We start from the raw sequence: 25,518 nt of genomic DNA on the forward strand, positions 1-25,518 counted from the left end.
AAACGTACCAGGAAACCAAAATGCCGTATGGTATCACTGACTGCGCGCTCTCCGATGCATTCCAAATTCCGCAACATGCCAAATCATTCAAGACCAGGATTTAGAATGCCCCAGACACCAGGACATGTCAGTCCATGCCCTGCAATCAGGAGATGCCTCACCCATGCCCAGCACAGAGACGACACATAGTCCCCTTGGGTGAAATTCCCCCCTGTGCAGACAACCTTCATGCCACTGAAATCCTTCAAAATAGTCGAAACACAACAAAGGGGTTCACAAACAAGCCGTTCACTCTCCTTGCTGAACTCCCTGCTGTCTCTGCTGAGCCTGCCAATCAAGTGGTCAGTTAGTGACAATTAACATGATGAGTTTGAGAGAAGGATGAGCGTCCACTAGGAACGGGACTAAGACCATCAGCTCATTTCTCATAGTCCCGCTACTGATCCAGCATTGAGTTGCAAGTGGTAATGTTAAAGGGAAAGGCTCCATATCTCATTACAGATTCTCCCAGCCATCCAGCCCTGCCACTGCCCCAAGCTGCTATTATTTGTAATCTTATAATACCTACAATAACATCCGTCTCCAAATTATTTCCTCTGTGCCCTGCAGCACACACAAGATGCAATGGCACAATGCTACAGCTTTTGCAAAATCTGAGCTTGCCCATCAAAAATTCGATCCAGGCAACTGAGTGGGTAGAATTTTGCCAGGCTGATTCAACCTTAAGTTTTCTGCCAATTTACCAGAACCTCGCGGTCAGTTTTCAAGAACACATTTTCTGTATAATTCACTTTCATTGGTGCATGTTTCCTATCTTGTGGTCGGCCTTGTGCCTAGTGTAAATGTGGTGTAAATCACTTGTACATAGATCATGCAAACCCACAGAAATAGCCAGATAGGGCAGGAAGGGGGAAATAGAGTGCACGCTGGGAAGTTATTGAATATTTAGATTCAGGGAACAGATAGCTTCAAGGTTGCAGAGGAGAAGGATTTCCCTTACACATCAATCATTAAACCACTGGTCTGAACTGCTACTAAACAAACTCCCAAGAGTTTAGTCAGTTACAACTTTGCAGAAGGCAACACCAAATATTTGCCTTGCTCCAGCCAGAATGTCATAATAAGGCCTTTTGCTCTTCAGGGGGAGTCCCAGATGCCAGCAGGGTCCGAATTAGCTACACACTCAACACTGAGTATCTGGTACTTCTCACAAAATAGCAAAAGGTGCAGGAGCAGCTGGGCTGCCTGGGAGCTTCCGTCTCTTACCCAGAACTTGACAAGGAAGAAGGCATTGGGTGGCCCCTTTTCAAAGAGCTCCTTCAGGCCTCCTTTCTTCTCAGGGAACTTGTCATAGATCTGCCGGATGTCTACCGCCTCGAGGTAGGGGTCACTGTAGCTGGGGCTTGACTGGCCAATGTGAACAAACAGGTGCTTGTTATACTGCAGGGAGACAGGTGTGAGACATTAGGGTGACACAGGATGGGTCTCGGTTCAGATTTATCACCCAGTGCTCTTCACAGCAGAAAAGATGGGAACAGAATGTACTGGCTGGGACCATCTAACCACAGAGCTCAAGGGAGCTTTTGGACAAAGGCAAACCAGGGAGCCCATTTGGGCCCTAGGACCCCAAAAGCATTTACCTCACAACAGGCATGAACAGTACATGGGAGGGAGGCCTCTTAGGAAAACACTGCAGGAAGCGCTGTCTGGCCCCTAGCCTGCTGAAATGGCTCTGCAGGTATTCTTCCACTATCTCATGATCACCAGAGCGCAATTTGTTCTGGCCACATCCTCCCACCCTGGCACATGCCCAGAATGCCCACTACACTAGGAGGGGAGACCAGACGTTGATGGCGTAGAAGTGGCTACACTGGCTTCATGTTATTCTGTCTCTTGGGCCTTAGGACATTTTAATGGAGGAGAATCTGTTTTTACCAGATCCTAAATTGCCCAAGCTTGGCTTCTAAATTTGTCCCTGCCAATGCAGAGCAATTCAGTGGACCGGGCACTTCAATGCATAGTTAAATAGCTAGACACATACTGAAGAGCACACCCAGTGCAAATTAAAGCTATCCAGAGACGAAAAATACATGGAAAGTGGGAGTGAGGTTTGTATCTTACCGTGTCTTGGTCTTGTTGTTGTTCCAAGAATGCAGAGAATTCTAACATCCAAAGTTTGGAGCTGGCAACCCTTCGCCCCTGCCAAGGTGGAGCCGACGGGGAAGGTGAGAGGCCAGCAGGAGACTCAAACCCTAAAAGCAAGGGGATTATAAAACAAAATGAAAAAGAGCCAAGTCAGCAACAACTGTCATTTTCAGCATCTAATGTCACAGCATAGTGAGAATCTTTTTTGGACTTCAACCCTCATATAAAACACTTGTCACAGACCCATCACTCTGTCCCTCCCCGATCAGCTTCTCAACTGTTCTTCCCGGAGGAAGTAACCCAGGATATGCTGCTAAGTAATGGATCGATCTAACTGCCACTGAAGTCAAAAGAAAGATTCCCACTGACTTCAGTGGGAGCTGGACTGGGCCTTAAATGAATAGCAAGACAATCTGCTTGGATATCTCAGAGGAGTCACCATGAATGAGGAAATGCTGAGATTGGGAAGGAAAAACCACCTTCTGCTCTACTAGAACAAGGCATTTGAGGAGAGTCACAGTGGAAATACAACCCCTTTACTGTGGTGAAAACAGAGCAATCTTGTGGCTGGAGCATGGTGCTGGGACCTCGTGACTTCTAATTCTGCCTCTGCCATTGACCTATTACATAATCTTGAGCAAGCCATTTAGCCTTGCTCTGCTTCAACTAATGGGAACGTGGCATCTAAATCCCCCTAGGCAGCTTTCAGAACCTCAGCCTATGTTTCTAATAATTCCGCCTGTGTGCAGAGACAGCAGCCATTTTTGTTTTGGAGTTGCTGCAGCCTATTGTAAGAGGACACACACACACTGTGCTCTCTCAGAAACTTTACTGTTCTTCTTCCATGTTTGTGACTTCCCTTAATTTTAAATGGAGTCATTCAGACTGAAAGTAAATATTGCTTTTTGTTTGTGGGGACCAGAGAAATTAAAAACACAGGATCAGGTATGGGGAGGTTGATTGAATGAGTGGAGCTGGATGGGACATGCGTTGGTTGGCTGGATCAGGTAAACCTGTAGGGTGCATAGAACAAGTCTGGGACTAGATGTGGATTGTTCTCATTCTTGTGGTTTTTCAGGTCCTTGAGGAATATTTGAATTTCCCATTTCCCCTTCAGTGGCAGGAAGCATGGAAGTCTCCTTTATAGTTATGACTAAAGAACTATGATTTTCTTGCATGGCAATATGATGTGTATGTGCTGTGCAAGAAATTGTGTTTCCCTACCTACCTGGTAACGGGAGTGGAGGTTGAACAGCATAGGTTTGTGGAGAAAAAGGTTTCACGCTGTAGGAATATACATGAGAGTTAGTTAAAGAAAAATCAAAGCATTTTGTTCAGTTCTCTGGGCAAATTAGGTGAAGGACTTTCCCGGGGAGGGGTGGGGGGTGGAAAGTAACTCCACGAGATGCAAGGAGGGCCCAGAAAGGGGACCCTAATAGTCACTATACAAAAGGGGCCTCTAAGAGCATAACTTCAGTGGAGCACCCAATGTACAAAAAGGGGCCCAAACAGCACACGGCATTCTTACCTACACATCCAATAGCACAGACCCACTCAGGGGCATCCTTCAAGCTCACCTCAAAGATTGGCTGTATGGAGATTGCAGGGCTTCTGACTTGATTCCCTATATGGCCTGCCCACCTAGACACTAATGCCCATGTATTTATACAGCCTTTTGTCCAGAGATGGAGTTAAGTGTGGGCAACGTCAGTAAATGGCAACTCTGCCTCTCTTTGTTGGGCTCCGCAAGCTCCTTCCCTGGTGATGGGGCCATGTGTGGACAGCTTTTCAGAAGTGCTCAACACCCTCAATTGGGACTGCTCCGCTCCCAGTTAGGCCAGATTTTCAGAAGTGTTCAGCACCTGCCAGCACCCCCTGTTCTCAGTGGGAGGTGGTGAGTGCTAAGCTCTGGAAAATTCGGCGCTTAGTCAAGATCCCTGAGGGATCCCTCCCCAGTTCACTTGCAAACTAGAGGCCTAATTCAGAGGCCACATGTAAGGAGATATATGCTAGATAGCTTTAGGGTCCCTTGGACCTACTCATACCCACTTACTGATGTGCAAGGGCATCTAAACGAGTGTGACTTACATGCTGAGAAGCCAAGACGTGTGAGTTGGAGGAGGAGAGGTGGCTTACTTTCACTTACACTGTTCTTACAACTTCCTGTTACTGCCTTTTTTGCTACACTCTTTTCTTCTGGATCCTCACTGTAGGCCGGATCAGGCCCAATGTGAATCCCTCCGATTCCCATAGACGCAGTGGGGCAAATTCCAAGATGAAGTGTAAAAGGGTGAGAGGGTGAGTTAAGGCCCCCACTCAGTTCCCTTTGAAGCCAGTTTTTCTGTTGTCTTTGACAGACATTGGATCAGACCCTAAGTAAGCCTAAGTGAGACTAGAGGCAGTTTGAGTGAGTGTAATGAACATTTTGGAGGGGTCAGAAGAAGGGGCAAGATGCACCAGTTTAAGACTCCCTCTGAACTCACTTAGACTCATCTTTGAATTTAGCCCTAGGCCTTTTGCCTCAGCTCCATGCCTACTTCCATCGATAGCTTGCGGGGGGTGGGGGGGGGGGTCTGCCTTTCTGAGAAACAGCAGCAGATGGCCTTACGGTTTCTTAACCTCGAGCTAATTGAAGGTATTTCCCAGCTCAGGGGAACTTCCACCACAGCATGGGAAGCAACCATGTGTATGCATAGGTGTGGGAGTACTCACTCGTGAGAGGATCCAGCTTGGCCTGGCAAAGCTCCTTGCCAAAACTGCAAAACCAAAGTACAGACACAGTCACCATCCTGAGGCTAAAGAAAACCAGACCTTACTCCTGTCAGAGGCTCGTGATGGCACATAACAAGACGGTGAGCAGGGCTAAGTGAGCCTGTATTCCCCTGCAGGGGCACTGATGGGCCTTGGAAGGGCTAAGCCAGATGTGGTAAGTAATTAAGGACAATGTTTCCAGAGGTAGATGCTGGGTAAGAGTGGCTCCATTTTTGGGTGTCCAACTTCAGGGACCCCAAAGTCCATAGCCACTTTGGAAAACTTGGCTGCATGCGATTAACCCAGCATGTTACACTGAGATGCGCTGGGAGGCACTGTAGGGCAGGCTAACACCAGGAAATAGACCTTTCTTCAGAGATGGAGAAGAAAAAGCTTCCTTTTGTGCTGCACAAGGCATTCTGCACTGGTTATGTGCATCTAGAAAGCAGGCTGGGGGAAGCCTTGGCAAAACCATGCCTGTTCCAAGTTTCCTTGCTCCATGGCTCAAAAAACCTGGGTACACCCATCCGTCGAGCTTCAAAACCTGGGCTACTGGCCCCATCCCAAACTCTGCCTCTCCTGACCTGTCACAGGGTGGAGAAGAGGGGAGGGAGAGGCAGTGAGACAAAGAGAGGCAGCCTGGGTACTGACAGGTGGTGCAGTAACAATGGCCAAGTGGGGACAGGGAGGTGACAGCAACTGGAGGGTGAGGGAGGAACACAGCTAGGCCTAGCATTTTGTTCAGCGTGCAGAGTCCAGACATCATGTCTCCTCCTTATTTATCAGGTTAATTCCTGATCTTTACATGGCTGCATTACAACTGGCAGCACCAAAAAGAAAAGAAAAAAGAGCAATCTGAACTTCTCAACGTGGAGGGATTCCCGTTACTGCAAGCAGCAGCCGTGGCATTCAGGAGACTGATCTAATGCTGGCTGCATTATGTGTCTGACCCTCCATCACCCTCTTAGCACAGCCCCTGAACCATACAGTCCCAGAGCCCTGGACAGAAGGAACATCCCTCCCCTCAGGATCTCAGTGGGATTCATCCTGCAGGGCACAGAGAATTTTAAAGTTCCATGGCCTGGCTCAAAGGGTTCTGTGGTCAATGGAAGTCTTTCCCATTGACATCAGTGGGCTTTGGATCAGGCCTCATCTCTTTAGGCTTCTATATGAGGTCACCTATCACCATGGTATCCAAGCACTCATGACTGTACGTGCCCAAGAGGGGGCTGGGGAAGGATGGCAAGAATGGATTTGCTCAATACAAAAGAACCATGTGCCAAAAAAGACAGCACAGACATCCTACAACATCACTGGTGATTAACATCACAAACGCTCCTCTCATCTACATCGGTTTTAGTGCGTCTCCACTGACTTCACTGGAGTTACTCCTGATTTACACCAGCTTGAGAGGTGAATCAGGCCCTAAATGTTGCAGTTACATGGCAAATTTGCCCTTCATGTTAATGAGGTGCACTTTGAACTTGTCCCCTGTGGTCTGTTTCTGGGGTGTGTGTCTATCACAGTTCCTAACTCATCTCTAGCTGACTCTCCTGCCTCAGTTCCATTGAGACACTTCACTCACCCCAGACACAGCAGGGTAGGCTGGTCGCGGGAGGCCAGGCAATACCATTTTACTGTGGAAGGCGGTTGCAGAGATGATCTGGGCAGATGACATTGTAGCCATACTCTGCATGGCTTTATCTTTAGCTGCCTGATCCTAGGGGGGAGAGGAAGGGAAAAAAAGACATGATCATAATAATAAATATATGGCCTGATGTTGTGCTGGGCACCCAGGGCTCCCATGGACTTCGATCAGGGAAATGGGTGCTCAGCACCTCTGAAAAATCAGGCCAGTAAAGCCATTCAACAGGACCACAAGTGACTTTCTAATGCACAGAGCTCACCATAGTTAAGACTGCAACTTAACGTCCATTATAAAATCCGGTGATCGCTTGCTCAGAACTTTCCCAACATTTCTCCCTTTGGTCTGAAGCTTTTCACACTTTGTCTCAGCTCTGTGGCTGTGAGGTTTTGTTACTGGAAGTATGAGTCAGATCCCGCCAGCCATTTCTCAATTACTGGCAAGGAGCTGGGATGGGACAGATACTTTTCCATTACTAAAAATCTAGACTCCGACTCAGGGGTAACACAAAAACAGCTCCCCACCACAAAACAATCACCTCCAACCCGGCACTTGGGCTGGTCTAAGTGAGGATCAGTCGCTTTGTTATGATCCATTTTTTGAGGGGGAAAATAAGTTGTAAGCAACCAGGAAATCACTCCCAGGTATGTACAGCAGGAAAGCCCTGCTTGCCTTTTTTGGGATGGCAACACCTGTGGTGGTGTGTAGAGTACAGACCCTGTATGCCCAGCTAGCACGGCTATAAGTAGCCGCACAGACGGTTAGGCACAGTTTAGATGAGCAGAGGAGAGTGCCCCACATGGCTGAACCCTAGGGTAGATACCCTGCACACCCAAGCAGTGCCTCCCTGGTCTACACTGCCTCTCCCCTGCCAGAGCTTTTCCCCGTGGCATGTAGCTACACATACCCTACATGCCACCACAAGTGCAGACAAGGCCTTAGTTGTACTATGGAGTTGGGCATTTATGCTTGTGGGTAATGACACTATGCAGTCACTAGGAGGTTTAATATGTGGAGCAGGGGACCTCAAGGCTCCTCCTAAAAGCAGTCCTCTTCTTCCCAGCTAGGGAGCATCGGCAGCAGGCAGGGCCACTATCCTCCCACCCTCTGTTCGCCGCTTCTACATCCAGTCCCTACCTTTCAAACTCTCTTCTGTCTGTGACATCATAATTGTGACAGTGATGTCATAGGTGGGATGATGATTTTCATAAGCAACTGGAATAGGCGACCTCTTACAAGTGAAGAAAAGAGGCACCTCCTTCCTCAGCAGCTCTGCTCCTTGTGTGTATTCAGAGTCAGAGCAGCTGGCTTTAGTACCTAAAATAAATTCTCTCCCTAGGGTTTCCATCCCTTTTCCCAACCTCCTCCTTCCCTCAAAACTCCCTGAATGCTAATAATTAAAAAAATCAGAGGAAGTAAAAAAACTGAAAATAAATGAGCCTCTACAGAGGGAATCGTCTCCAGCTACAGTGTTTTCCATGGAGCCGCAGCAGAACCAGCTGGTATCTCTGTGTTGGTATCACTCAGTATGTGGAAGGGAAATATTTTTAACTGCTGAGAAAGCCCTACAAATGTTCAAAAGCCAGGGGAAGCTTCTGCAGAGCCCTATTGAAATAAGGCTTTAGGGAAATATTTTAAAGATGACCTGCTAAATTTTAAAAAAAGGTTTATGTCCATTTTTGCTTCTTGATGATGTAAAAAGACTTCCCAATTGCCGCTAAGGCTTTTTTTCTGTTTGCTTTTTACATTTGAAATTCAACTGTAATCTACTCTGCTTTATGTGGAAGATATACAGCAAAGACAGCGAACTTGTAGAATAACAACACACGATCATTTAAGAAGTGAAATGTGGGTAACTGAGAGCAGAAGGGATTTTCAATCAGACCGTTTAAAACCTTTTTTCCCCCCAGTTCGAATTTTGTTAATTCCAATGCCTGACAAAGAGTTGGGAGCAAACTTGTCTTTGTTAAAGATTCAACACTGATCCCTTCCCCTTCAGCTAAGGGACGAGAAAGCTTTGAAGCAATTTCTCTAGACTTCCAGCAAAAATAGGAAAAGAGCAAACTTGATATTTCTCATATTGCTAAAGCAAGAACAAAAATGTCCTCCACCAGCCCCAAGCCCTTCTTATACTTTGTAAGGAAACAAATAAGGACACAACCCCTCCCCCCCTTTTTTTCTTTGAAGATCATTTTTCAGTCTGGCTTTAGTGCAGGGGACAGATATTTTAGCCAATTAGGACATAGAAAATTGCTGTCTCCTGGGGAAGTATTTTTCCTCAAGCTTTATCTCATCTTTGTTAAATTCATCTTGAACATGGTGCAAAAGCCTGTTACAGGCACAGTGGACAGCTGCAGAATACACTCTTGTTTGTGCTGTGGAAATAGCACTACACTAATTGCCAAATAAATCAGAACGTGGCAGGTCTGATCTCCAGGGTATAAACACAAAATGTGTATTTGATATGGAAGGGGAACCAGCAGCAGGAGAGCACACAGCTGCCAGCAGGAACTTGGGAGAAGGGCAGTAACCTCTCTGATTGTATCTACTCACTCTACAAAGATGAGTGAGGGACGTGAAGTAAGTAAGTAAGTTGAATGAGCGTGGCAGACTTGCCTCTGCAGGTCAGAAAGGAACTGACTGGTGCTGGGAAATGGTTCACTGCAGGCATCTGAGCAGAGCTCACAGCATGGACCAAGGAAATGTAAAGGGAAGCTAGAAATGGAGCTCTCCAAGACACCTTCATTCCCTGAGAATGAAGTCTCCGTGCCCCCTAGGTGTTAAGTGGAAGCAGGCTCCGCTGGCTCACTTTCCAATCACACCAAATCCCAGGGCTGTGACGCACAAGGAACAGAATCAAAGTTACAGCTACAAGCAGCAGTAAATCTTTTCACATGGTGGGCAGTTGTTTCCTGCTCGCACTGCGTCTCTCAAGCCAGCCTCCACCTGAATAGATCACTTACTGGCACCACAGGCTTCCAGCCCAGACAGCCATACCTAGCAGCTTCGAATTGGGCAGCTGTAATTTGTAACTTCTTTCCCTTCTCAAAGCAGCTGGAAACAGGACTGGCTGATCACAGAACTAGCACAGAGTTCTACAAAGAAACTGAGGGAGGGGTGGAAAGTGTGGTAGCTGGGGCTCAAAACACATGCAGTTCAACACTGATCGGGACTGAGTCCAGCTGGTTCATTTAAAGAGAGTCAGCTCCTGACGATGAACACTGTGGAGTCAAAGAAGTGGGAGGCTGAAAGGGACCTTGAGAAGTCATCAACTCCAGCCTCCTCCACTGAGGCAGGAGCAAGGATAGCTAGACCATCCCTGACAAGTGTTTTTCTAACCTATTATTAAAAACCTCCTATGATGGGGATTCTACAACCTCCCTTAGTAACCTCTCCCAATGTTTAATATCCTTATAGTTACAAGCCTTTTGCTAATATCTAAACCAAATCTCCCTTGCTGCAGATTAAGCCTATTACTACTTGTCCTGCCTTCAGTGGACATGGAGAACAATTGATCACCATCCTCTTTATAACAACCCTTAACATATTTGAAAAGTGTTATTGGGTCCCCCCTCAGTTTTCCTCTCAAGACTAAACATACCCAGGGTTTTTTTTAACCTTTCCTTTTAGGCAGGCTTGGTAGAATTTGATTTTTTTTTATAATTTTGACAGATAATATTAATGTTTATTTTGAAGCATTTTTTACTTTTATGTATTTAAATTTTCTCAGTTGCAAAAATTATGGGGTTTTAAGGGTTTTTTATTTTTATCTAGTGACATTTTCAAAGTTGTGGGAAATTATGTAGTGGGGTGAGACAATAATTCTTTAATTCCAGTAGACATCCAGATTGAAAAAGTTCAAGCTTTATAACCATTAAAACACAAATTGTCAACATCACATGTCAAAACATACGAAGTAAATATCCTTAAATCAAACTCTGATACCTTCTCAAGCCGCATTTCTCTTCCTTTGCCTAGCTGTACCTTTCAGTTATTACTGATCAAAATAGTTTTTGTCGATTTGTGTGCATACGGTGAAACTGATGTTTACCACCATTTACTGATAAAAATTTAATTCTTCCAAGCCTACTCGTCGGTCATGTTTTCTAAACCTTTGATCATTTTTATTGCTTTCCTCTGGACTCTCTCTAGTTTGTCCACATCTTTCCTACACACAGCACTTCAGCGGAGGCCTCACCAGTGCCGAGAACAGTGGGACGATTACCTCCTGGGTCTGACATACAACAGTTCTGTTAATACAGCCCAGAAGTCACCTACAGCTTCTAAGCAGTTTAGTCCTAAATTACACTCTTCACCCCAGACCTGTGTTAGACACAGGGTCAGAGTCACCTCAGTTGGCACAGGGAATCACAATTTGCAAGGGATGTCCCTCCCCAGCAGAAGCGCGTCCCCTGAGGAGGTACTGGTTGCCATCACTGTAGTCCCCTCACGGTTATGCCAGCCGAGGGTAGCTTTAGTTTGTCCAGGCAGCTCCACAGGATTGCCACCAGGAGAAGTGGTGAGTCACCACATCCCCACAGCTCATCCTGACCCATGGCAGCAAAAAGATGGGAGATTGTGGCCACTTTATGCCTACCCCACCCCCATGTATGTGAGCCCAGTGATGTACACTACGGCGGCATACACCAGAGGTAAATCGGCCCATAGAAATGAAAGTCATTGTTTCTTCATTCTTTAAATAGAAATCGCCTCCAGCACCACAGAGCCATAACAATACAAGTGTTAGCTCAACACTTCCTGGGAAGTGCCTCTTCCTCCCCAGCTTACAGCAGTTTAACTGCTGATCTCCCCCCTAACAAGGCTGTCAGGAGGGACTGGCTGGGGTGTGTGTGTTATGGGTAAGGATGCCCAGCATACCTTTAGCTTGGCTTGGATCTCCCGGGCTTTCCGACGCGCCAGCACCTGGATGTGACTAGACACCTGCATTGAAAAACAATTGCCATCCTCATTCAAGGGGACATCTTGGGAGTTGCCTGCAGTACTGAACAGAAGCCCATGACATCTGTGTGATGGGGAATTAGTGATCCTTTTAGTTTCTTTTTTTCTTTTCTTTTTTTTTTTAAAAGAGAGGTTGCAGTAAGACTTTCTTCCAAGTGCAAACAAGCCCAATCTGATCATGCTGCAGGTGTCAAATTAGAGGTCTCTCCTGACCCAAAGGGCCCTGTGAAATCACAGCCATTCTGTGACATGTAAGCAGACTCCTTAAGCCCTGTAGGAGACCTCTCTCCTTATGGTACCAAGTTATAGCCTCGTCCAGGTAGAAGGGACGCTTCCCAAAGTGAGTTCATACCTAAATCCCTCCTCCCCAGCCTTTATAAATTCCTCTGACTCGCTTGACTTTTCCCCCTCCCACCTTGGGCTATGCCAAAGGCCCTTCATTTGCCATTTTTATTTTTATTTCCTGGGAAATTATTGGGCTTTATTTAAAAACCAGTGAAAACCATAAACAAAGGGCAGTGGGCGGAGGGCAGGAGGGGTGCCCAGTACTCACAGGGGAAGGGGGGCAGGGACACTTGCCATGTAGCAGTTGCGGAAGCCTTCCACTCCCTGCAGCGGCAGGGCAGTCTCGCTGCTGGGACCTGGCTCCCTGCCTGTCTCACTCCCCCACTGTGCAGAGGAAGCTGACGGGGCTGCACTGAAGGGCCGGGATCAGCAGGGGGCTCTGTCTAGCAGAGGCAGCTGATGGGCTCTGTGCACTGGGGCTGCGCTAAAGCTGGGGTCAGGAGAGGAGTGGAAGCAGGGCTGGCCTTACCATGAGGCGAACTGAGGCCGCCACCTCAGGTGCCAGACTGTGGGGGGGTGCCACTGGGACCCAGAGTGTAGAAAATTGTGTCTGCTGCTGCTGCTGTGAGGGGGCATGGGGGCATCATTTGAGCTCCCCATCTCATGTGCCAAAATGTTGTGGGTCAGCCCTGAGTGGAAGACTGCAAGCCGTGAGTACTGATCCCCTCTGCCAGGGAGAGCCTTCTGCTGACCCCAGCCCTTCAGCATCGCCCTGTCTGCTTCCCCTGCAAAAAAATCCCCAGGTCCCAAAACAGCCAAAATTTGGGTGAAAAGTCAATAAAACCGGAATACTGGCTTTTTCAAAAACCCGGGAATGGTTCAGGGAAAAGTCAGTAAATACCAATAACAGGCACACGGCCATCCTCGTAAAGCTGAGAGAAATGAGGGCTGAGCCTCCGCCCAGCTTCTAAATAAAGCGGTGGAGTTAAGAGAGGAGCTAATGCTAACTCTGAACTTGTGTGTGCCTGAAAGGTTCTCGACCAAAAGGTCTGGAGACCTGAAGTTCTGTGTGTGTCTCCCCAGCAATGGCACATTATTCTAAACAGCCCAAACCGCTGTTTTAATCCCTGACCTGGAAGGACCATCTGTAGTAGTTCGGTTCCTAGGGCTACTCATTCTTTGACCTTTCAAGTGAGATGGCCCAAAAGGGGACCAATTACGGTGGTGGGACTCTTGTCTACAGAGAACAGGACTGAGACTGCGAACTCATTCATATGTGTCACCCATTAGATGGTAACAACTTCCAATAACTAACAAGGAGGGGGAGAAAGGCACCATACACCAAGGCCAGGGGTAATCAATTCTTTTTTGTCAAGGTCCAAATTTCTTGGTCAAGATATTTCTTGGAGGTCCAAACTCCAGAGAAAATAATACAAAAATAACAATAAAATATTAATAAGTAAATAAAAAGAGTTCACAGTCTGTTAAAAAGTTCTGGCGGTCCAGATTTGGCCCAGGTCCTATTGACTACCCCGGCCTAGACTTTCTCACTAACCCAAAAATGTAACAGTTAATATCTCACTGAACGTGTCATTGCAGGAAGTTTCCTGTGTCACTGTGTGATAGTGCTACAGTCCAATCTGAAGACACTCAGAGTGACTAAACTCACAACTCTCATTACCCAGCTGACTGCGATGATCTCTTTCCAAAAGGCAGAGACTAATTGCAGCCAGCAGAGAGGCAATTAGTTCACACAAGCCCTCTCCATCCCTCGGGACACAAACAAAGCAGCCAGTGTAACACAGTCAACTTCACACCTACCTGTTTCCTTGTGCGCGTTTTCCCTGTTCTCAGTTTAATATAGCGGGCAATCAGCTCATTTCGGCCTGGAACAAGGAAATAATGCAAACCAAAGTTTAGAGACATGATCTCAGCAAGAAGATGCAGCCTGCAGGGAGGCGATAAGCCCTAATGCTATCCCCTAGGTCAGGAATGTTCTCATTTAGTTCATGTGGCAGAGGCCAGTGTTTAAAGAGCAGAAGTCTCGACTGAAAATTCTATTCCTGATATTGCCTTTGTGCAATTTACAATGATCTATAAAAGTTCCAGGTTTGTGTCCTTTTAATGGCTGGTTGTGATCAATGAAGTTCTGAGGGGTTTTCTTCTTGCTCTTTTTCTATTGAACCTTAAAAATTCAGGTCTTGTCTGCCTTGTTTTCCATGGAAGGCTGCATGAATGCTTGGAAAACTAGTGGGATTAGAACATCACAAATATCAAAATAATGATAATTGAGAGGGGAAGTGATATTTTATTTGGATGGTTTAAAGCTCTCTGGGGTGAGGGGTTATTTGGTTTGGTTTTTTTTAAACACCTATTTAACTCAAACACGTGGATAAACAATTCAGAGAAAAGCTCTCTCTGTTAAAAATTCAATACCCAGGCCCTTTCATGAAGGGTTGAGAAAGCTCTCACTCTAGGTCCCCAAGTCCTCCAAGGAGACTTCCAGCAGAAACACTTAATCTTGACAGTTCTAAAGTAAAAACATGAAGAATTTTTTTTAAATAATAAAAAAATCCAAACTTTATCAATTATAAAGCCACACAAAAGGGCACAAACACTTTTTTTGGTGTCTTTTCCATGTCACTTTTAGCTGATGTTGACAGAGGGAGCTGCAGCCACAGGATGGTTTAAGTTATGTTCATGAAATGTAACGAAGCACAGACATGGCTGTCTCCAGCACTCTGTCCACTTAAGTCTCAATCCGTTTCCTGCTCATGTTGTTAGAGAGGCTCCCCTTGTTCTCACTGGGAGAAGGAGCAGGCCCTTAGCCACACGGATTTTCCAGTTTTCCCTGCTCTGCTATGCACGAAGATGGAATTATTTGATGCCCAGCATAGTACTGCTGACTTCTCTGATTCTCACAGTGCCAGCTAGCACAGCGACAAGCCCAGGAGAGAGCTAGATGGGAGCAGATGCTGTTAGACTACCTACCACCTGGCTGTTTTTCAACCAGCATAGCCATTTCTGCAAAGCTGAGACCAATTGCTAGAGAGATATCAACATCAGCCTGATAACCGACCTTTCTCTAGTGCCAAGAATAATATTTATGGCTTTCAAAGCCTCCATCTGGCTGACTCAGGCCGGTAGCCTCGCAGACTTGCATTTACGGAGCAATGCCAGAGCAGGGGGTGCTACTTCCAGAATGCTGGCTTGGCCCAGAGCTGGAGAAAGACAATCTGACAATGGTGAACAATGGAAGCTAGACAGAACAAAATGAGCTCCTCAAAACCTGTTTGTCTCTAATGAAGTGTGAGGGAATGTGTATGTCTACAGAGGGGGTGGGCTGCAGAGGAGGAGGAATGGGGAGTGAAAGAGAGAGGAAGGGAGAACTGACCCAGCGAGAATTTTACAAGTAGAATTTCAGACAATCACAAACCAGCGAAAATAAGCTTTATGGGGCAAATGTATCTATGGTGCGACTCCATTCAAGTCTGTGGGTTACACAAAGCGAGCCCAATCCCCTCACAATTATCACTGAGACCATCACTGACAAACCAGGGAAAATTCTGCACAGATGTAGCCCCTATGCAATTCCATTACAGTCAGTCAAGTCGCAGGTGGCAGAAGCTGGTGCAGAATTTAGCTCTTTTGTATCCAAGCACGCAGTCACCCTCTTTTCCAGCTTCCATGCTTTGCTTTCCATTTCTCATCTCTCATTACCTCATTCCACCTTCCTCTCCCTGAAGGTTCACTTTCCATACCAAGCCAGGAGACAGAAAGGCAGCAGGGTGCATTACTTGCTAAAGGCTCCAGTAGCAAATGCAGGTGACCATGCAGAGATATTAGCAACCCAGGGACAGACAGAATTATGGAGTGTGCTAAACCCGAGAACATCCCTAACGGGAACATATTAAAAGAAGGTCATAACCCCAAGAGAAGCCAATTCTAAAGATCTGTTGTTCCCCCTATTAGAAGCCAGAGGTGCGCATGTGATGGATTTCTAGAAGTTTGTGGGTTCACAGTCTATGGAGGGCAGTTTGTTTCCATCACAAACTTGGCTGCAGGATATTCAAAGCCTCATGCCATGTCTTCACTTGGCTGGAATGGGCTGGGAGCTGTCGCACACTGTCGGATGGCTCATTTTTTAGAGCTCAGTAATCCGATCGCATGTTGTGTTCTCAGAATAACTCCCGTTGAGGCCTTCCACAGTCACAGGAACCTGCCAACAGTTGTTTCTCCTCTGTCTGAACTGCGCATTGGATTTCATGAAGCGCTAGCCAACATACCAACTGTAGCCCACCGCCAGAAAGCCCTTTATCCTCCCTGAAGCCTTCCCCTTGGAGGCACAAGATTAAAAAACAGAGAGTGCAAGAAAGTGTCTCCCTCAGGTTCTTGCTCTGCTTGTTATTCTCTTTACAGCCCTGTGCATTTGAAGCAGGTTTGCCTTCTGCTTTTGTATCTCACTCCTATTAGATGTCTATCCCCAGCAGCATTAGATCTGTCTCTCGTCCCATCTCACTTTAGATTGTAGCTACTTGGATTCAGTAAATTCCACCAAGGTTTTCCTAAGAGAAGCACAAAGCATCTGTAATTCCCCATTCCTAACTCTGCTCATTTCATAGAAGAAGAAGGCATCATTGCAGAAGAAGTCAAAGCAGGCCCCTAAGCCATGAGAAATATGTCCCAATCCAATTTCTCAGCTATTCTTTGCTGTCTTCCATAGAAATTTTCCCCACTAGCCTGGGATAAACCCTGTGTATCAGAGAGCATGTGCTCACAGAAAGGAGAAAGTGGGGTACTAGAGATTCTATTCTGTACTGGGTGGGAGTGAATAGTGGTCTCTGCAGATAGTCTCTACTGTGAAATGGTGTAAAAATACCTGCTCCTTGGTGCAATCTGGTCCATTCCAAAGGCAAGAAAAGAATATTTGCATTGGGAAGTATTCTGATGAGCAGCATGGGTAAGCAATCTCTGACAGTGATGACCTAACAGTATCCCAAAAGGGGTTAAGTAAATCAGACGTAGGGAAATTATCTGACCCATCTTTTCAATCTGGTGGTATAATTTTAGTGAATGGCTAGTGGGATGTCACTGTTTTCTGGACTTCATATTTATTTACTTAACTGTTGATTACAAAACACAAAAACATCTCCTCCAAGAATTGCACACACCGGAAACTGACTGCCACAAATAAATGAAGCCACTAGGAAGTTACAGACATGCAGTACAATATCTGCGCCTTTCAATGCGCTATAAGCATGAAACAAAACTAAATAGGGAGTTAGTCCCAGGTTCTGTCGGGACATGACTTAGACAAAATTCTAACACGGGGACGAGAATCTTAGCTAAATCATCACTGTCAAATCTACTGCCTTAGGTCTGCTTCCCTGCCTTCCTCTTTTTTCATCCCGCTTGTTCCTTTCCTCTTTCCTTCCAGTTATAGTAGATGCCTTCTTGGGCATCATCTTTTTTAAAATAGTGCCTCATATGCCAGTCCTAGACCCACTCACCTTGTCTATCTACCACATAGTCCTTCCTCCTCAGCAAGATCACTGCAACAATTAACCACTCACTGATATCTTCCCTGATACTAAGTTCACTGCCATCATTGTTAGACTCTCTCCTGCTCGTTCGCTATTGTCCGACCTTCCATTTCCTACCAAAGTCCTGGGAAAAGTCTTCTCCTCCTGTCTTCCAGCAAAGCCTCCTTTACTGCTTTCAGTCCCGTTTCTTCTCCTTCCAGACCACTGAAACTGCCCTTTTTGCGTAGTCAATGATCTTGCTCTCTCTAGCCCTGGCTCCCTCCCTCCTGACTGCTTGATATTATCCACCATGACCCAGCGCATCCTTGCTCTTCTATTTTCACCCCATAACTCCTCTTTGTCTAGTACGAACTTCTCCACTAAGGTTTTAGCCCTTGGCCTCATCTCTCCTCTCCTCTAGCTATTCCCCACTGGCCTTCCCCCTTTCCGAATTTAACCTTGCGTATCAATTTCCTACACAGGTGGTTTTCTAAACACTGCACTGAGTCAGCTAAAAGTCGGCGTGTGTAAACGCTCTTTGTCGGCACTGTGTCGGCACTTTTGCCGACAAAATACTTCCACCCCCGCGAGTGGCATTCAGTTTGTTGGCAGGAGAGCGCTCCTGCCGACAAAGCTGCATTCATACTGCCACTTGCTGCGGCAAAACTTTTGTTTTTCAGCGGGAGCCTGAGTCTCTAAACACTAAATTAATGAGGTCAAAATTCACACACATCCAGCTTCTTTCAGACTTCACAAAAATCTGTATTGTTCCTCCCTTCTTACCACACAGTCAGTGCTGAATTCACAGCCAGACACTCCCTTAGGAGGAGGAGAAACATAATTACATAGCTACTGTATGTCCTCACCTCAGTACAGCTTGGTGTTTCCTTTACTGTACGTGCCCTGGCCCTCACACTCCACATGACCTGGCTGCATATACAATAGACACCCCTATAGTCTCTCTTCCAACCACAAGAGGGGGCCAGCTTCATAGTTGCTCAGAGCTGCCATTGTACAGTAGGGTTCATTACTCTGACCTAACCCCAAATTGCCACTTTGCTTTCTACCCACTCCAGTTCCATAAATCTAGCCATCCCTTCCAACTTTAGTCTCTGTCAAGATTGTGTCTGTGACAACTCTTCTGCTAAAGCACATATTCATCCCTAAGTCTACTGTCTTGGCTAGAGTAGTTCCTTCCTCCATGGTTTCCCTAAGCCCCAGCCCTGCATGCAAACTTGACTGTTCAAAATGCACCTCCTTGGCTCCTCACCCACGCCCAAAAGCGGGAGGATAGCACTCCTGTCCTCAGAGGTCTTTGCTGCCCATTTCAGCATCTAGCAGAAAATCTACTTCCTAGTCTCCAAGGTCCCTCGTGTTATCTCCCCTCCCATTGCCATTACTTCTTAGTTTGGGCTCCGCTCTCTCTCTTCCAAACCCATTCTCTATGCTGTTAGATCCTTCCCACACGATGCCCTTACCATGAGGTGGCATAGCTTCCTTGTCTCTTTGTGCCAAACTGGTTCCCCAGCTTTCCCTGAGTCTGATCTCGGGAACTATTTCTTCTCCTTGGCCTGTGACTCCCAATCCTCTCGCCGATAAAAGAATTAAACACCACTACTTTAGTATCCCACTTTTCCCAGCCTCAATCATCAACCCTGAAACTTGGCTTTAGTACCCCAATATCTTCCATGGCCTACCCCATGCTATGCAGGTATTTGTGGTGTCCCAGGGAGATCCCCTCTGTAACAAGGCTGTGGAACAATCAAGAGAAGTCTGACCAGGAATCCATACATGGTTTCACGCTGAGCCCAAAACATAGTGGGACATGACCTAGGAATTTAGTCAGTACTATGCGGAGAACTATGAAGTGCAGAGGTATTCAATATATCTGATGGTTCTATACACCAATCTCAAATCTTAATGATTTAATTCAAGGAAATCCCAGTAGCTTGGGATACAATTTACTGCACTATTGTACACACAAACTACTTGTATATGCAAGTCAAGAAAACTGTGCAGTATATTGCTATTAAATTGAGCTCTGCAGAGGAAAAGACGGCTTTTATTTTGTGCCATCTACAGTGACAAGCACATTATCCATGCTTATTAATTAAATCACCATTATGGGATCATTGTGTATGAGGCACACCATAGCAAAACACATTGCATTTTATTGTGCCTTATTGTAAATACTTGGCTCCTGGCCAAGTCAATCCCAGAAACCTCTCTCTGATCCCTGCAGGGCATCAAAGAATACCACCAGCACAGCACTAACTAATTGGGGGTAAGCCACTTTGGCATAAACACATGTACTAGACCATCAGGAATTTTATATTCGGCTCTGAGAACAGAATTCCATCTTTGTGATCATTCACTCCTGGGTTGCTCCCTTGCATGGCTCTAATGAGCTCTAACCCTCCTCAAGAAAGGCTCACCGCTCCTGGGATAAGAGAAGAACTGAGTCCCTATGTTCATTCAATTCTAGCAATAATGTTTTGAGGCCAACAATCAACACAGCAAGCTGATCAGGTACTTCTTTAAAAATTCTCTGACCCACTGGTTTTTATACAGGGCATGTAACTTGGCAAAGGTGAGATCAGTGCCACCTGCACCTTCAGTACTGTCGCTACAACTTGCTTTCATCTCTTCAGCTCGTGCAAAGTGTGTGGCTCTGATCTGTGCTCCTTACTTCTCTGAAATGGCATAGAAGAGTAGGTGACATTCATTAGGCAGGACATTCTTGTTACACTGGGCCAAGGCCATCCCACTAGAGAGAGGTTCCAACACATCCCTTCAGAAAGAATATTTAGCACTCACACAGCACTTTTAATCTGCAGATCTCAAACTGCTTTATAAAGGAGGATAAGTACAACTTTTCCCCATTCGGGAAACGGAGGCCGAGGGTGGTTAAAGTCACTTGCCTGAGGTCACAGAACAAGTCAGGGACAGAGTGGGAGATAGAACTCAGGTCTCCCAACTCCCAGTCTAATGATCTATACAATGGGCCACACTTGCCTCTATAAAGGGGCTACTCTTGGAAAGGTCTATATTTATTCCCCTCCTTTTTCCACATCAACCTGAGACTCATTGCTAGTAATCCTGGAAGTGCCATACTAGATCAGACCACTGGTCTCAGATGGTGGCCAGCACCAGATGCTTCAGAGGAAGGTGCAAGAAACCCCCTAATGGACAGGTATGGAATAACCTGCAAATAGCAGGAGTTTCTCACTAACCCCAGCAGTGCATGATGTTGGCTTAGAGCTGATCCTAAGTTTAGACTCTGACTAGCCCTCACACAGATGCACAGTGGGAGGGGAGTGAGTTAGGATCTTCCTCTGCTTGCATAGCTCATCTAAAGGCTAGGCAGAACTGGATTGCACCTACTACTCCCTAATTATTCCTCCAGGGCACAGGGAGTATTACAGGGAAGATGGACTGGGGGCAGGACCATGGCTCCACCCCCTACACACAGGACCATGATGCACTCTTTAAAGGGCTGTAGAAGTGTACTTATTCCTCCATTCACTGGGGAGCTCCAGGCAATGTGGTTCTACACCACCCTTCCCACCAAGTGCAATCTCATCTTCAGTGAATGAGTAGGATGCCCATATCTGCTGCATGCTGCCCATACACCTCAGGCCATAGTAATGCAAAATAAACCCACCCAACAAAGCACTCAAACAAACCCACACGGAGATCTGTAGCAAGAGCATTCTAAAACTGCAGGGCAGCGCAAGGACTGTTCTGAGATCTCCTGAAGTCAAACTGGGACAAACCGGGTGGGAACTGTTAGTGGATTTAGTTAGTATCTCTCAGCTAGAAGGATCTCAGAGTATGCACGTGTTCTCTCTAGCTGAGAGATGCTACATCTGTAATGTAAGTTCATTATCCTTACCTATTATCATGTATTATCTGTACTACAGTAGCCCTAGAGGCCCCAATCAAGGAGTAGGGCTCCATTGTGCTAAGTACAGTACATAAATGACAGTTCCTGCCCCAGAGTTTACAATCTTATTCTCTCATTTCCACCTGCTCTCCAGCCAAGCTTCTCTCCTACAACCTCTTTCTCCCACTTCTTGCTTCCTGTCCCTTCTTTCAAGCTGCACTTTATGTTCAAATCAGTCTCCTGACTAGTATAGTCCAATTTCAATCCACTTCTGTTCTGTGAAGCCAACAAATGATCATGTCTACACAACACTCTTTGGACAAAAACTCTCCCCTGAGATATGGGGAGCAATAAGTCAATGGGACGAAACCATGGACACAATCTGGCCCTTTCTCTGTTAACTGTACTGCAGCTGACTGTGATTTTAGATTGCCAGGTCTTCAAGGCCAATGCTTCGCTTGTTCTTTAATCTATTTTTCTTTTTGTAAATTGCCACGCACAGTAATGGGACTATGTAAATAACACTAATAATTAACCAAACTGATACCGTTCCCATTTGGTAGGAGGCTCTCATCAAGCGCAGGCCACCTTCACTGTGTTTCAGCCTAAGGGCTCAAATCTGACTCCTGAGAAGAAAAGGGATGTTGAAGTTGAGGTTGTGATATAATCTGGACTGCAGGGAAATGAATGGTGAATGCTCAAGAAAGTCATTCCAGGTAGAGTAGTTTCAACCAATCATCATCAGTTTCCAGATCAGAGTCCCCTATCCCTGCTGGAGGCAGGACATATCATGGAGGAGTGTGTGCAGTCAGCAGGGGAGGATTTGGAGGACTACACAGAAAATGGGTCAGAAGTTCAAGGTGACAGTTAAAAAGGAACAGCTGCTAGCTGCACACCCTTCAGCAGCAGGTGCGGGAGGGCCCCAGAGGTTTAGCCAGTTCTGCCAGGGACCAACAGCCCTGGGAGGCCATCTGTCTGAGCACAAATTGCACGGAGCCTTCCTGGTTTCGTTCCATAGACCTTCACCACACAGAGACAATACAGGGCTTGTTACAGAGCAGCTAACAAGCAACTGCTTAGAACTACTAAATGGTTGTAGTTCTACCACACTGAGATTCTCAGTACTGTATTGGAGAGAGGGTTTTGTCACACTCTCTGGTTATATATATATATATATATATATATATATATATATATATATATATATATATATAAAATCTCTTTTTTAACTAATTGATTTCTTCCTTTATTAGACCAAATATTCCTGTTGATGGTGAAATGTTGGTAGGGTATATTATCTTACCCTGTGGTTGTTTTATAACATACAGATATGTTGATATTTCAATATGCCATTACGGTTTTGTGAAGTTATGTTCCGCATCCTTTAGTATACATTAAATAAATATCAAGACCTCTTTCATACAATAGGCTATTCTCCCCTCCCCCCAACACCCGGACCACAGCGTGGAATTACAAAAGCTCTTAGCTCCCGAGGATCATGTCTATATGCTCTTTGCCCATTGACAGACTCCTGCTTGTTCAACATGACACATCCCTACTTATCACACCACTTGGTATTTTCCAAAGAACACCTGGCTGGAGTCACCTTTCCACTGTGGATTTGACCTATAAGAATGCTGAATTTAGGTTCACCCTCTGAGATCCTCAACATGTGTTCTGAAAAGTGACTGCATGATTCCCCTAGGGACCTCCTGGCTTGTAAGACATCGCTCTAAATCAGGGGTCCCCAACGCGGTGCCCGCGGGCACCATGGTGCCCACTGGGGCGTCTGAGTGTGCCCGCTTACTGGCCGGCGGATGAGCATCACCAAAATGCCACCAACAAACAGCGTCATCCAGAGGCGTCGCCGCCTAAATGCTGCCGATTTTTGGCGGCGACACCTCTGGATGACGCTGCTTGTTGGCGGCGACGCCTCTTGACGTTGCCGCTTGTCGGCGGCATTTCGGCGGATGCTCGTCCGCCTCCACGGTCCTCCGTGGCTCGTCGTCTGGTGCCCACCAGACAAAAATGCTTGGGGACCACTGCTCTAATTACTCTGTTTTGCTTGAGTCATTTTGATACTGCTTTCCTCTAGAGACAGTAGTATTTGCTCATCTCTTTGTAATCAGAAATATTCACTTGGACGTGTTTTTTTTCTTTGTTTTTTGTTTCAGCCTCTGGCCAATATTTACTTTCTATCACACACACAAAAATACGTTAGAAGAACATTATTAAGATAAGTCAAGCACACAAAAGTTAGGAAATGCCAGAACTAAGGCTGCCTGTGCCCAGATCCATCACACAGACGTCTGTCACTTGCATTAGCGGAGTAACTGCTATCAGTGGAAGGCTGACATTCTCTAGGTGGAGCAGCACTCGAGGAGGATGAGACATAATTTGCCATTCAGCTTCACAGCTATTTGCTGATAGCAGAGGAATGTTGAGACTCCCGAATCCTGGATTCTATTCCAGTTCTAGAGGGGAATGTTCTCTAGTGGTCACAGATCTTACCGCCTCATTTCCCCAACCTTCTCTCCCATCTTCTCCAACCTCCCTCTCCCATACCAGTCCTGTCTTCCCCCAACCCCTCAACCTAGTCTTCCTTCCCACCACACCCCCAGCTTCTCACCAAGCCAGCCTCAGTCTCCACTCCTTAGGTTCCTCATACCAGTCCCAGTCTCCATCCTGGGCAACTCAACGTAGTGCTAAATCTCCTCCCTCGCTGCCCCTGGTTTCTTGTCCCAAGTCTCCCTGCCCAGCCAGTTCTGGTTCTCCACTCCCCACCCTGTCCACGGTGAAGTGACTTAAATCACCAGTTTTAATTATGATTTAAATCAGCATGCAGGAAACCTTAGTTTAATTAATCCATTTTAATCATGTTTTACATTTGTACTTTTTAGTTATTTTCCTACAGAAATGTTGATTCTTACTGGTAACCATTAAAATGTTTATTTATAATGATTACATAATTATATAATGTGGTGTTTCTTTTTGCTAAGCAAAAGGATAAAGTATATTTAACTATAGCTATACACATTCATTTAAGCAATTAGATAGCTCAACTTACATTTATTCAGATTCTTCATTTTTTACATTTTTTTATTTTAGAAAATGGCAGATGATGCATTTCGTATTTACTAGATAATGATTAATTTTTATACCATTTCTGTTAAGCTCTGTTTGGCTGGAAATTCAAATTCAATTAAATACACCTCTATCTCGATATAACGCTGTCTTCGGGAGCCAAAAAATATCTTACCGCATTATAGGTGAAACCACGTTATATTGAACTTGCTTTGATCCACCGGAATGCGCTTTACCGCGTTATATCCAAATTCGTGTTATATCGGGTAGCGTTATATCGAGGTAGAGGTGTACCCAAACCAGCATTTAAAAAAAATAATATAAAACTACCTTAAATGAATTGGAAACATAAGAAAAAAAGTTTATCAAAAAATGCTGTGCATTTAAAACTAACTGATTAGTAGGGCTGTCGATTAAATGCAGTTAACTCATGCGATTAACTCAAAAATTAATTGTGATTAAAAAAATTAATTGTGATTAATCACACTGTTAAACAATAGAATACCAATTGAAATTAATTAAATATTTTTGGATTTTTTTTTACATTTTCAAATATATCTATTTCAATTACAACACAGAATACAAAGTGTACAGTGCTCTCTTTATATTATTTTTATTACAAATATTTGCGCTGTAAAAATGATAAACAAAAGAAACAGTATTTTTCAGTTCACCTCATACAAGTACTGTAGTGCAATTTCTTTATCATGAAAGTGCAACATACAAATATAGGTTTTTTTGTTACATAACTGCACTCAAAAACAAAACAATGTAAAACATTAGAGCCTACAAGTCCACTCAGTCCTATTTCTTCTTCAGCCAATCGCTAACAGAAACAAGTTTGTTTACATTTACGGGAGATAATGCTGCCCACGTCTTAATTACAATGTCACCTGAAAGTGAGAACAGGCATTCGGATGGCACTGTTGTAGCTGGCGTCGCAAGATATTTACGTGCCAGATGTGCTAAAGATTCATATGCCTCTTCATGCTTTGGCCATGGTTCCAGAGGACATGCTTCCATGCTGATGATGCTCGTTAAAAAAAGAATGCATTAATTAAATTTGTGACTGAACTCCTTGGGGAAGTATGCCTCCTGCTCTGTTTTACCCACATTCTGCCATATATTTCATGTTATAGCAGTCTTGGATGATGACCCAGCACATGTTGTTCATTTTAAGAACACTTTCACTGTGAATTTGACAAAATGCAAAGAAGATACCAATGAGAAATTTCTAAAGA

At 45.4% G+C, this 25,518-nt stretch overlaps 1 protein-coding gene across 1 annotated transcript in view; it reads right to left on the bottom strand.

Moving 5' to 3' along the window:
- The window catches only part of TEAD4 (TEA domain transcription factor 4), a 79,084-nt gene that overhangs the window by 17,390 nt on the left and 36,176 nt on the right, over nt 1–25,518 (bottom strand). Inside the window, 7 exon segments of the mRNA XM_065412322.1 lie at nt 1,267–1,440; nt 2,122–2,252; nt 3,374–3,429; nt 4,858–4,901; nt 6,482–6,616; nt 11,420–11,482; nt 13,607–13,671. Of these exon segments, the coding sequence (XP_065268394.1) occupies nt 1,267–1,440; nt 2,122–2,252; nt 3,374–3,429; nt 4,858–4,901; nt 6,482–6,616; nt 11,420–11,482; nt 13,607–13,671 (668 nt within the window).

The sequence above is a fragment of the Emys orbicularis genome, chromosome 1 (genome assembly GCF_028017835.1).
Source record: "Emys orbicularis isolate rEmyOrb1 chromosome 1, rEmyOrb1.hap1, whole genome shotgun sequence".
Lineage (NCBI taxonomy): Eukaryota > Metazoa > Chordata > Testudines > Emydidae > Emys > Emys orbicularis.